At 44.4% G+C, this 14495-nt stretch overlaps 1 protein-coding gene across 1 annotated transcript in view; it reads left to right on the top strand.

Moving 5' to 3' along the window:
* The window catches only part of LOC131281227 (neuronal calcium sensor 2), an 86961-nt gene that overhangs the window by 54077 nt on the left and 18389 nt on the right, over nucleotides 1-14495 (top strand). The window contains exon 3 of the mRNA XM_058310494.1: nucleotides 10902-11045. Coding sequence (XP_058166477.1) covers nucleotides 10902-11045 — 144 coding nt within the window. The remainder of the gene's footprint in view (nucleotides 1-10901; nucleotides 11046-14495) is intronic.

The following is a 14495-nucleotide window of genomic DNA, read 5'->3' as shown; positions in this document are numbered from 1 at the left end:
TCCTTCGAGAAGCTGGCTGATGAAAATTCATTTGATTTAGATTGTATTTGAATTCGTTTTTCGTGTGCCAGATGAAACGAACGATTGCGTCGGTCTCCGGTCCGGTCGCGACCGTAATTGAATTTCGCGCGAACGGAAGCAACTGTCTTTCATCAAAGGGACAAATACAGGACGTCCTGATGCGTACATCCTAGCTAGCCGGCCTCATTTAACGGAGATGTCAGTGAATTGCGTCAGCTGGGGCCCCATCCAAGGCCTTTTTTTCGCTTATAGAGGGCGCTGAAGGAAGCTACCGACGTTATTCTTCCTCCTTGTCCCGGGAAGAGTCTAATCGAAGCCTTATTGGTGTCGTCGGTTTCCTTTGGTATGGCATGAAGTTGGCCTGGGCCGTTTGGGATTTGGTTGTCATATTTCATCACCAGCAAGCTCGAGGCACTCGTATGGCTGTGGCAAACGGATGAAAAACTTTCTCGCCGCGTCGAGAGAAGTGAAGCCATATCCGTAAGCTGGTAGTTGCGCATCCGCAATAATTAATATCAACCCCCGGGACTCGGTGATACAACCCGCAGCATCCCAGCGATAAATGTCTAATCCTTTCGATATCACTTAATTGAAACCATAAATCAAATTACACGACTCGCTCCTTGCGGATGTACGCACATCACCGTATGGGGATGTGTGTTTTGGTCCTCTTGTGCAAAGTCAGAGGCCTCTTCAGCCACGCAGAACACCGTTTCTCATCTGCACCGTCGTCGACGGTTGACGGAGTTCGCGCTCCAAACCGCAGCAACGTAATTCCATTGCGTGGAGGACTCTCCATAAGTGCTGGTAGCGAAAGGCTTATGCTTCGGCATCGGCTTCGGATCCTATTTGCGCAATTCCCTTCAGTGTCGTGTCGATACGCTGGCAGCGGGGAAGGGGCCCCGTGCACCGTCGCAAACATAATCAGCCACAATCAACCAAAACCCGGCGAGGAGCAGCGTAGAGCCATGATGTGAAGATGATGCCAGTCCCAGCTCAGAGAGTCCCGCATCCGTTCTCGCCAGACGAAGCGAGAAGAACTCTTATTCAATTAACAAAGTTCGCACGGAAGGCTACCAGAGGGCGCACCTAACTAGCTTACAGCGCGTGAAGGCTAGCCTTCCCACCTGGCGAGGCGCATTCCGCTACGATTGCAATTTCTCGGCTGCGGTCCCCGGGACGCTGTGTGAGGACGCTCCGGTTAAGCAGAAAAGTATGTTCATTACTGTACGGCGTCGGCAGGCTTTGGAAATCCCGCCGGGAGTTGGGCTTTGTGTTGCGCAAAGTTTGGTTTTATGGAGTAAAAGTTTCCGGTCGGCATAAAAGCGTGGAAACACGGTACTCCATATCCTGCAGGTACGACTGGTCCTACCTCAACGCCAGCCAGGGGCCTAAGGTCGATCTCGAAGAGTACATAGCTTTATAAAGGAGTTTTTTCTGTTTATTTTAAATTTTAAAATGGAAAGACCAGGAACCGGTGCAAAAAGTTTTGCTTGCATATTCAGCAGCAGCGGCACTGATGATTTTAAGTTTCGTTTTTGACTATCCTTTTGCCTGGGGCACTGCACACACACACACACACACACACACACACACACACACACACACACACACACATGGGCGGCTGCTGAGCATCGAAAACTTTTGCAACCCTCTGCAGGATCCGTACGGTGACAAGTGTGGTGTGGGAAGAAGATTAAACTTTTTCCCATTTCGTCGTCTTCACGATCGGTTTCTTTTTTTTCTCCTCACGGTTTAGAGTCTTTCAATTCACACCCGTGCTTTACAGCTCGTCCGTGGTTTCTTACGTGAAAAACTCACAGGAACAAACTCTTTACCACTCGAATCGTGGAAGAAGGTGACGGGGTGAATGAAAAACTGTAATGGAATTTTGATGAAAAGCAATGCCTCGACGAACTTTACCCCTCTGTTGGAGATTTCTTTTTTGATGGACTTAAGTAATTTTTTGAACCTCATTCTCATCGATCAATTTTTGCAAACAGTTTTAACGCTTTTTTCTTCATTGATTCATCTTTCATTGCTTACGCTTTACCGTTGGTAAAAAATTGAACGTATATCGCACCATGAACGTGTAACCACTTGATGTTTCTGTGTTTGATCTGTATCCGGCGACCATTTTATGGTTTTTTGTGTTTTTTAATTCAGTAGATTGATCATTTCGTCAATAAAGCGTTCATATCTCTGACAGTCGCACAATCGATTTAATTACAATTCCCGACATTCTCGCTTACATCCTTTTTGTTCCGTTTCGATGTTATATTGTTTACCCACTTAACATTTTTTTTTTTTGCAATTTCTTTTATACTTTTCACAGCTATGAACGATCAAAATGATAGCTTTTGGCATTCGAATTTAATTATTTTATTTTCTATGATACACGTTAAGTTTGGTGAGCTGATTTAAAACCTTTTTTCAAATCAAACAAACTACTAATTGAGAGGTTTCCAAAACTCCACTTGTCTGGCAGGATGTCACTCGTCGTCAGAAATTTCCTCAACCATTCCGGAACATACGAGCACACACTCCCATATGTGAGTGTTTATCCCAACATCGTCTCCTCGTCACATCTGGCGCGCGTTGGTCCGTTTTCCACGGCGGGTCAGAGGCATTAGAGGCATCAGCGCCAAACCGGTGATGGTGATATGATACTCGCCGTACTCGAGGTGGTGATTAAATTTTCATGTCAACCGATCGATGGCGGTGTGTTCGGGGAGTCTTATCGGATCGCCCCGTTGTGGCGATGCTAAATCGAACCGGATCGGGAACGTGCGACGAGTGGCAAAGCAGACGGTTGAAATGTTGGGCAGAGCAATCACATATAGCAGATGGCAAACTGTTGAGCTCTGCTGCTGGTGGTACTGCTGCCGGATACTCGTTCTGTTCAATAATGAAAATTTAATTTTTCCCTATCCCATCCCCAGACCTGTTCAGGTTGGGATACTTTTTTTTTGCGTCGGTCGATTCAGGATTTCTTTTGCAGCTGTTGCTGTCGATGATTGACGATGGGGGGGTTTTGTTTTTTGTGAAATACAAAATTCATCATTGTTTGTCGTAGACTCGAGTGGAATTTCAATAGTAAACTGAAGTAAAAACCTTCAAAACTTGAGGTAAATGCTTTGACCGTTGAAACTCAATTGAATTCATATAAAATGTGGTTATATTTCAAGCTATTTGCTTAACATACATCGAAATATTCAATTCTTTTAATCCTCTTCTCTAGGCATAGGTTAAAATACACCGAATATTCGTTTCCCTTGAACCGTTTAAAACATTCTGTGTTCGTACGCTATCGTTAATGCAATTTCGGATCAATTTAACTAATCCCTTAGTACCTGAGCCAACGGAACGGAAAATGAAAACCCACAGACACAGCGTAAAGACTTAAGTCCTTAATCGCGCCCAACCGAGTGACTGGTTGACCGGTGGACTTTTTGAGGCAAATTTTACGGGCAAAAGTTTCTCACAAAATGGATAAAAAGGCAAGAAAAACACCACTGATGGTTGAAAGTAGAATCGATTGCCCGATGAGGTGTTTAAAAGTTGGTTTGATCCTCCTGTTTTAACTGGCAGTTCGCGTTAAACTCAAACTTTGCATCGCGCATTTCAGCGTAACTCTATCTTTTGCCCTCCCCCCTCCGTACCCGTCGATCGGCGAAAAACGACGACACAAAAAGTGTTTGTTGAAGGCATTAAATGTAATTTGATACCACAATAGCACCCGGAGTCGCATGGCCAGCTTTAGGGCCGCTCCTTCGTGGTCGGGCGAAGCGCGGATTGGGTGAGTTAAATGTTTAATGATTAACTACACAAAAAAAAACCCACGTTTAAACCATCCCGTCCGGTACTTGCCGCCATGTTGTCTGTGTCTTCTTTCTTGTTCCTATCCTTACCCGAAGGCTTTAATGTTCAACCCTTCTGTAAGGGGCGAACGGTTTGCTTGTTTAATTTATTTAGCCAAAGTTGGGCTCATGTTACGGTATGCTAATTAAGAAACGCCGCCACGCTCAACCGGAGTTGACCAACGTTAGGGCACCCATTATTGCACGATCGCCGGTTTTATCTATTGGGGAGGGTGTTTGTCTTTTTTTAGTATTTTGACTTAAAGTGCTTTTATGGCTAATTTATTACAACCAGTGGGGTATATTTTGAATCGAGATTATACATTTTAAAATGAATTAGATTACATAAAGCCCAACATATTTCTTCTGAGTGAAATAAGATTCTTTCCAGATTTATATTTTGTAATTAAATATTTTTCACTGCAATTAAAGTACACCTCGTATTTCATTGGTGGTGACATCAGATCTTCTAATGGTACTTTAAAAAGCATCTGCGGGCATTTGGTCTTTTGTTTGTGTTGGTAAACCACCGGTTCGGTTTGCTGGCAGCTGGGCGCTTCACACGTCGATGCGCTCCGTTGCATTTGGTCATGGCTTTTCATGGAATAATTTATGGCTCGGGTGAAACATTACCACAACAACATTTGTTCCGCACGTGGGCAATATAAACACGCTGGGACTGGGAGGGGTTGGGAGGTGTCAGAACGAAGAAACCAATTGTTCGTTAAGGTCAATCTGCACAAATCATGCAACAGGATAAAATTTGCATAGTTGCCAAGGGTTTCACCATTCCGAAGCGAGAGATAGAGGATTATCTCTACCGAATCCCAACGGAGTATCACCCAAGGACATCGTCGGTGTCGATGGATGGCATTTCCCATCTCGTTAATTTGGTGTAAAATGTAATTGCATAGTTGCTTACCTCAAACTGGCTGCACACACCCGGGACACGACTCGTTGTCTGGTGTCGGAAGGTAGATTGCAAAACCCTTACAACGACCGGCGTTGTCTAATCAGGAGTTTGGAGAGCGCACTCGAAGAAACTTCGGATTATTCAAGTGTGAGTCTGGGCAGGCACATTGTTTATAACGTTTGCTCGTTAGCTTTAACCACTTACAACACTGGCGACAAGTTTGATCGAATCCGTACCGTACTAAAAGATGGTTTGGGAGATGTGGTCTTATGGTTCCGTTTTGTCCATTAGTTGTTGTGGAGGACTGTTCAAGGACAATTTCGGTGAAAGTTTTCTCAGGTCCATTGTTGGTCTCCGTCCGTGCGGTTTCAATCAAAAGGTACTCCACAAACGAAGTGTGTCTTCTTCAGTTCGGATTGCATCTCAAAAATTCAGGATGCCGGGTGCCAATCGGCAAGAAGTTTACTGTGACATGTGGACTGGGCAATATTTCCTTGAAAGGAAAACTCTCTCCTACACAGTTGCCACAGTTTGCACACGTACGCAGGTTTGCTCTTGTGTCGGCCGACACATTTCCACTGGACTGGTGAAACCACACCGATCACACATCCTTTCTGCCCTCTCGACCGCTCCAAAGACGTCCCATGCTGGGTTACCGCTTCTATTAGATTTATTTAATTTACATCACACATTTAACGCTTCCCCTTCTGCCAAAGGGGTTGCAGAATGCCACATCCGGCTCTCCGGAAGCGTGGAGGGAAAACAATGATAATCATAAACGTCAAAGCTGCTCTCGGGAGCGTGCAGCTGAATGTGGACCGTTCCATCCGTCGTTCAGGGTTCGCGCGAAAGGAGTCGTCCTTGTGGCCGGTGGCAGCAAACTTTGTCCCCAACTGGTTCGATGTTGTCAAACACACGGAGAAACACACGGACCTTATCCCGGGCTTTTCCTTCCTAGCTTAAACCGCTCCATGAGAGAGATAGAGATGCTTGACGTGGCGTGGTAAGGAAGCACATGATGCTCGATTTGCACTTTGAGATGTGTTTCCGGCCCACCGACGGGCCCACTCACACTTCGAACATCGTTCACGTTGTCTCGGGTGGGAGGAGGAGGAGGACATCGTTGCATCGTTTCATTCCATTAGGACGCTGGCGGCCGGATGTTGGGAAAGTGAAACTTTCTCTGCACACTTACATTCACGTTTTGTTTTATATTCATTTCTCAAAATCCAATTTGTGTGACGACACTGTGAACTGTTCACCCCTCCACCGTCGCTGTCACATTGGGATTCGCTTTGGCATGCGGAACGGAAATGTCCAAATAGCCATGTCAAACTGTTTCGGGAACAAAATGGCTGCGGCATACAGACTTGACTGGCTTAATTTATATCACGCTTCATGCTGAGAACAATTTGTGAGGTTTCCCGTTTTAAAATTGTGCTTTCATCATTGGATGGATGTTGAACACTACGTTGAACGGCACCCAGAGTCAAGCAGTTATGATATTTCAGACAAATAAATTCATTATACGATAAAACAGTTGAATTTCTATAGGATATTAGGATCTTCTCTTAAATAGGATTTCGCTTTGATTTTGTTAACTAAAATTATTATTGTAAAGTTTTGATACAAGTGGTTGTCGAATCAAATTGCTTACAAATGTCCATGCTACAATTTGGTTTTCAACTACTTTACTTAAGATTAACTGATCAAGCATTTGTTACAAAAAACCACAAGGTCATAATAACTGCACACAGTTTGCAACTAAAAGAAACTTAGTTAAGATGAGTATTAAAGGCGTTTTAAACGGTTGCACTTTCAAGCGGGCTGCTTCTAAACGTGAAATAAACAAACAATTTTAGTTGCGTAACTAAAATGTCACTTAATGTAGCCGGGCTAGAAATTTATTTCACAGCAATGAAAGTAGCTTGATAGCTCGTGCAACTGACAGCTTTAGAAGGCGTCAACAGTATAAAACAATTTAAAATGATCGTTAAACGAAATAAACAAAGTCATTTTATGCGATTTAAGTTCACTTACATGATTCACAACGCTAAATGAGTATTATTAGTAGTTTTAGAGATGAAATAATACATTTCATTTATAATTCTTTAATAAGTTTGTATATTGACTCATTATTGCCGGTTGACAGTTAAAGCGTTAATTTGTTGTTAGTCGTGTAAACGCGTGATGCGTTCAGAAACTTTCAGTCCACTGAAATGAAGTCGACTGAAAGTTTCTGTTGCATGCAAGTTGCTGTCATTTTCATCTGCAACTTTAGATGCATTTGTATATTTGTAGTTAAAGAAATCGTCGGTTCGAATCTGCCTATCTCATTGCTCATCAAATGTTACCGATGGACTCACTATCATTTATCTGCTGCATGCAGGAAAAACTAATTTGTTTACCTAGTTGATGAAAGTTTGTAATTTCGTAGATAATGATTGTGACAGAAGAGACCAATAAAAGAAAATTAGAATGAAAATCGATGTATTGAGTATCCAAGTGCAGGTCACAATCGAAAATCCTAAATCACCTTCGGTCGAAAAACGCTCGCACCGCTCAATTTTCTGTGCGTGAGAAAAGCAGATGAAGTAGCGTGGAAAACGGATGACGTATGTTGGTGGAGTGAAACTGCTGTGTACCACGAGCTGAAACGATCGATGCTGATGCTTAGGAAGCTAGCAAGGAAGGTTTGCATTTCTTCCTTTCGTTTCACAGGTTGTTTGCGTGTCGTCAATAACGTGACCGAAGGGTACAGGAACGCTTTGATAAACGCATTCGTGAACTCCTTCGGCCAACGACCTGTGTTGTTTTTTTCTCCGGAGTACCAACGAAACGAAGAAGGACACTATTGCACGGTGGCACGACACGACGAGAGTGACGACGATTATGTTGCTTCCGGAATATGGCGATGAAAACCCTCTTCGTGGCTTCGATCGGGTGCGTAACACGCATGCGACCAGTTGGCACCTGTAGATTGACTGCTACTGCACCTCAAACGGCCCTGATGAGGTCTTACGGAGGGTGCGAAAATAAAATATAGCCGTCCAGGATCGGCCGCTGTTGCTTCTCCATTTTTTTCCGTTCCCAGTGCGAATCAATCTCATTTTCACGCTTTGAAACGATTGGCGATGGATACTTTCGAAACAAAGCATAAAACAAGAAATAAGATGGATTTTTCGATCAACATTATTCAAATTTTATTTGTCGCTCCCTCTCGAACAATTTTTCACCGAACCACAAAAGCGAAAACTGGTTCGAGATGAGCTTTTTCGGCAAGTTGATGAACAACCTGCTACCGACTTTTCATTACCGAACCCTCCCGCTGTTTGCGTACGCGGATGGGGTGCTTTGTGGTGGCGAAGCGAAGGAGGTCAGATTCCTGGTGGTGATGAGGAAAAATGAATTTGTTCATAATTGCGTGATTGACGTGGTTGAAGCGTCTCACCGGGCGATGACGAGGGTTTGATGGGTTCACTCGACGGGAGCGGTATTTCATCAAAGCGTAATTTAAATGTAAATATATTAAATATATCATGTATTATCTCGCCCAACAATGTCCGCTTCGGTGATTGACTTTTTCGGATATCTTCCTAAATAATCCTTCTTTAAACCATTTCCGTAAACAACCTATTTTTAGAACGAGTACAAAGGCTCGTTTAAATTTTGTGCCAACATTAGAGTTTTATTAAACAGCGTAACAAGTAACACGCAAGCTAACTCCATCCGAGCAAAAATAAAGCAAACGTGAGCCTTCCGAACCATCCACTCCGAAATTGATTGATGACTCTTGTACGGCCCCATACACGTGTTTAGCCCCGCTTGTTTTGGAAGGTGATTCATGCCTTTTTCCACACCAACCGCTTCCATTTATTTGCCCCGACAGGTACTTCAAATGTGCTGTTTTCCCGCGCAACGGGTTGTTTACCGCGCAATAAAGTGTACGTTAATGTATGCTTTGTTTTACGGTCCGTTTTTGCTGCTCATCGGGTTGGATTACTGTTTGTGTGTTTGTGCGGGTGACGAACTCGGAAGGGTAATGGGTAATGGTTCCCAACTACATTGCGTCCTTGATTCGTGACGTAGGGTGAGGTTATTGGTGGCAAACCGTTGTTTGTAGTTGCGTGTGCTTAAATAATTGTTAACATGATCGGTACATTTGTTGCGGTAGTGTGTACTTCGGGAATCGATCTGTGTTCATTTGTCTTAACATAATGTTATCAGTGTTCCGTGGGTTTTATCATTTCAATTTTGAAATCGGATAAACATAAACTAGACGACTTTTTGTCGATGTTTCGATTATAAAACACATTCACTAAGCGATTTTGCTCTGCTGTCATCCCTATCGATTTTTTAAGGCTGTTTTCGTTTGTATCGTCAATTTATTCTTTCGTTACTGAATGTTTGGTCATATATTTAAAAAAAGTTTTCCACTTTCCTGGCTCAGGTTTCTTGGAGCAAAACAAAAGAAAATCGTAACTTAATTGCTCCCCTGCGACCGGGACAAAAGGTCAATCTTTGGCTTACAAGAAAAACTTTATGTTCGCTTAGATCACCCCATAACGTTCCCGGTTTGCGGGCTTTTGTGAACGCTGTAATCCTTAATGACATTAAACTCAACTTCTGCCCTGTTGCAAAGGTGAATCGGTACAGGTGCGCAGGCGGGCGAAGGGAAGACGAAAAAAAGGAGGAAGAAAACGCAACTTTTGTAACGCCAGGCACGGAATTGCGAACAATCCGAAGCGCCTCGAAAGTTCCTCAACGTAAATAGTTTGGGGACAGTAAAGTTTCCGTACATCAACCAATCGAATTTATCTCCACCGTTACTTCTCCGTCGAGGGGGGATGTTGCGTGTTGCCACCGTGTGGAAGTGGGATTTCGGCGGATTCTTCGTTAATTACTTGGCAGTTTATTTTCTTGAGCACAAAATTTAAGTCGTTTCGGGTGCGTCTGTTGCTCACTTTGTGATTTATTATGACATTGTGAAGGAAGATAATTGCCCACCCCCATCGGAAGCGGCCCTGCGGGCTGTGAAATCATAGTATCGTGCCGAAGGGCAGCGTCTTCGCTCGTCGTTGTTCTACAAAATTGCCGTAGGCGTTACGGCGGGTTACCTCTTTGCCTAGCACCACCCGAGCGGGAAACTATGAACTTTTGGAAACAACGCTTTTATCAACCGCCAGCATGCCGGAGCAAGACCCCACTCGCTGCCGAAACGAATCCAGCGGTGTTTTCCCATGTGTTTTCCTCCCTTCCCCCTTCGATGTGGTAACCCTCGAACCGCAAACGATCGTGACGCAAAACTTTCGTGTAAAGAAAAGTAAAATGTGGGCCCAACCACGCGCGGTGAACTGTTGGACCCTAACGCTGCTCATTTCCTTCGGGCTCATTTTACAGCGCAACCGCGCTGGAAAAGGCATGAGCAAAGCTCGACACAAGAAAGACACAGAGCAAAACGCGCAAGAATATGCTTTCAGGAAAGCTGAGTTGGAGAAGAATTTTATAAAACCCCCCCTCCCCCGTCCGACACAGCGCATCCAGAGTTTGCAAGTTGTTGCGAAAATGTTGTTTTAGCGGGCGAAACTTTTCGATCATCGGGCCCATCGTTTCGTTTTCCTTCACAATAATTTGTCCGTTTTGCTTCGTTTTATTGTCGGTGGCGCAACTTTTACGTGCTGGTTGGGTTTGGAGGCAGTGTTGGAGGCAAAAGTTTTCCGCCAGCGCAATCCACTACCGGCGAAAGTGTTTCGAGTGACGTTGTTTTGTTGCATCGTTTGGAAGAAGCAGGAGGCGAAATTGGACAAATACTGAGAAGTGTATACAGTGCGCGAGAAAATTGGACGGATTCGGTTCTGGGGGGGGGGGGGGGGGGGGGGGGGGGGGTTGTAAATGGTTTTGTTGTCTTTCCGGAATTTTACCCGACCCCCACGAAGAACGTTGTGCTGCTGCGCGCCCAATGACCGTTAAGAAAAACAACGCGAATTTCCACAAGCATCTAGAAAATAACGATGATGGCTATCGCCTTCCGTACTCTGCCTGCGGTAATATCGTGTTTAATGTGTTTTTTTCTCTCTCTCTGCTCTTCTCCACGGTTCTCTTTGCAGCAAGATTGTCCAAATGGCAAGCTAACGCCAGCGAAGTTTGTAGATATGTACAAAATGTTCTTCCCGTCTGGAAATGCAGAAGAGTTTTGCGATCACGTGTTTCGAACGTTCGATATGGATAAAAACGGTTATATCGATTTTAAGGTAAGTCACAATTGTATCAAATTTTATTCTTGCAGCTTCCTTTTCAACGCTTTTATTGTGTGAATGATCAATTGGAAAACAATGTTTCCTTGCAACGTTTCACCTTAAAAGAAGAGAAAACAGAAAACAAAACACGATGACGTAAAAGATTGCGCACCATCTGCACTTAATGGTTGCATTTTAAACGACATAACATCCTGCTGCCAATGCAGCTCGCCAGTGTTTGGCCACATGCGGAACACATGATCCGGAAAGTTTTTACGACTTTCGCACCGGCAAATTTGCTGCTGCTCCTCCCGCTATTCGAATAGCGAGAAGTGCAAATGGGCGACCAATAAAAATGGATACACAGTATAAAATGGCACGAAAATGCCGTGAGCAGGAAGTGTTGGAAGGATGCGAAGGTGGAGGAGGAGGGGGGTGGGCATCAGGTGACGGCACAATGGAAGATGTTTTCCGCGCCCGCCACCCCTTAAAACCTCCAAGCAGGTTCCTCCTGCTCTTTTGACACTATAAAAGTGTGCAACATTTTCCGATGTTTGTGTATCGGTGCGAACGATCATAAAAATCCACCGAACCATCCTTCGACCAGGTGGTGGTTGCATCGGCTGAACTGTGTGTATTTGTTTGTGTGTGTGTTTGTGGGAAAACTTTCACCCCTCAGCGAACGCCTCGTAGTCGCCGTCTGTGACACTTTCCTTTCCACCCCGGGCAGGAAAATTCGAAACGGATACATAAGAATGAATTATAAATGTCATAAAACAGCGATGAACTCATCATCGTAAAAAATCAATATGCTCGCTGTAAAATATTTCCTTTCTATTTGGTGCACGGAAACTCCTTACCAACACGGTGTTGAATTTTTCATGCATATTCCATTCAATTTGTATTTGTATGCGTCATTTTTTCCACTTTTCAATTCACTTGTTTTTGTCGCCTCGACGTGCTCAGGAAATGGATTGAACTATGGGATGTTATCCTTTCTTACACGCAATGGATTTTAATTATCTGCTTGTGTGCGACATACTGTTAACGCTACATTCGGTACCCACCTGGTGTGAGTGGATGGAATTTTATGTTTTACCTTAAACTGATCTTTATAGTATGCGTTCCATGTCAGGAAACGAAATAAAGGGCGTTAATGAATAATTTAAATTACGTAGAAATTATATTGTTGTTGGTCATCAAAGTTTATTTTGCATCGTTATGACATGTAGTTTGTAACTTCCCCGTCCTAACGCACACAGTTTTTCCCCTCCGCTCAAAGTACTTGTGGCATACAGAACCGACAAGTTGTGTTGAAGAAAGATGAAATATTTCTATGGAAACCCTCTTCGACGCAACAAGCGTGGGAAAACTGTTTTCGACACCTCCGGCTTTTGGTGCTAGCTGACGCCAACCGCGCTGCGAACGAGGGCAAACTCAACGGCGTGTCGTCTACGTTGATTAATGACTTTCATCAAGGCGGCAAAGCAAAAGCAAATGGCGCTAACCGGCGCCAGCAAACGGTGCTGCAATTGTGCTGACACGCTAACGGGAACCATTTTTCGTCGAGTTGCAAATTCATCAACTCCACCCGCTCTATCGGATACTACGGCCGGCCACGCCGACACCTTGCCAAAGTCCCAGGATAATTTGAATACATATTGCGTCGAAGGGGGGGTGGAGTGCGGGAGGAAGAAAAACCACTCCGCAAGTGAAAGAACGGTGGGAGTAGAAAAGCCCCAAGCAATACTGGGATTTGTTTTTTCCCCTCGCAATGATATCACACGGTGCCTGTGGGTGTGTGAGTTCAAAATGGCCACGAGGACGAAAGCGCGATCGGGGAGAGATGCCCCAAAGGCCCACCATCGTTGTTCTGCCATTATTCATAATCGGGTTAGGAATTGTTTCCATTTTTCTTTACTTCCTCAATTTCCTCGACGCGGGGAGAGGTGCTCTACATCAAGCTTTTTTGGGGGTAAGGAGGATGATGGGGGCGGTGTTGAGGCCTATAAAATTTGTTAACCGTATTTCTCGCGTCCCGCCGCGTCCTATTTTCCTCGCGTCCGTAGTCAAGGAGGAGGGTGGAAGCGAATAGGAAAAACCGGACAAAAGGTGACAAGCTGCCAAACGCGCCTTTTTGGATTGGAGTTGGTGGTATTCGCCGGAACGAAATGCAATAAAAGTTTATGCGACATTTTTGCCGTTGACGTACACGGCAGCAGGCGTTAAATTATTGGAGGGGACGAACCCTAACCAGGAACGGGAAGAAAATGGATACTTTCGAGTGTTTTCTATATAAAAACTAACCTGCAAATCCTGTCACATCGAGCGAGCGTTTCGAGATTTTTATTTTCACTTTAATATTCTTTATAAACTTTCATCGTTAGTTGGAGACGGAAAATGTGGATAACTCGCGCCCGTATCTATCGGACACACCACGACAAGTTGTTTTGACAGCTTGTGTGCAAGTTGCGTTCCGTTAAGCCTTTGTGTGCGGAATAAAACAAGAATCTGTTGCAATTGCAATACAATAAATGAAAATGAACAGAAAAGGATGAGCCGCAGATGCAGCACTGAATGCTCGGCATCCCCCTGTCAATATATCCAATTCCGTTCGCGGAAGTGTGTTTTTATGACATCCGAGATAAAATGAACGCGCAGCTTGGACAAAATAAAACGCACATGTGGTTATTCCCGACTCGGTTTTTTAATGGTAACGAACTGCGAACAGCCGATAGGATGGCGTTAGGACGAGCGCGCCCGCAACCGAAATTTGACAGCACGCATTCGGAGCCTTTTAATTTACTTCCTTTTTCCTTTTTTTTTTTAACGAATGCGGTCGTGAAATGAATGTGATTCGGTGAGTTTTTCATTCCCGGAAAATGGCGCGTTTTTTGTGTTCCTTCTTTTGTGACAGGTACCCATTTCTCGTTTGACGCCTCCGAAAACCACCCATCGTTTGCGGTTATTACTGTTCGTCACTGCACGAAACCGAAATATGGAACGCATTAAGAATGGTTAAGAGTGTTTCAAACATTGAAATCACCTTGCCTCGAGCCCTAATTTTTCCAAGCATGCCTTTAATGCGGGCAGTTAAACAACTGTAAATATGCTAATTCAACGTTTTGCCTGCCCCCGAATGGTTGCTTTAAAAGCCCAACTTTTTCCCCGCTTCAGACACTTTTAAGACTCACCATCGGCCTGTGTCATACGGAGCCATTTCAGTGGTGTATGAGACTACTGTTGGGACATTTTCAGTCCGAGATTTGCTTGTGGCGTGTGGAGGGCTTTCTCGTAGAAAAATTCCCGACTTATTTCCCCATCGCTTCCATTGTTGTTTGCGCTCGCTGCGAAGTGGATGGAGCGCAAATCTGAAGTTTTCCACCGCAACATATTCCGCAGACCCACACCCGCACACATACCGACACGGATGTGTGCTTCGAAAACCACCAAGCCGAGGAAAAA

This window comes from Anopheles ziemanni, chromosome 2, assembly GCF_943734765.1.
Source record: "Anopheles ziemanni chromosome 2, idAnoZiCoDA_A2_x.2, whole genome shotgun sequence".
Taxonomy (NCBI): Eukaryota; Metazoa; Arthropoda; class Insecta; order Diptera; family Culicidae; genus Anopheles; species Anopheles ziemanni.
The sequence above is the reverse complement of the archived record's forward strand: the minus strand, read 5'-3'. Positions and strand labels throughout refer to the sequence as shown.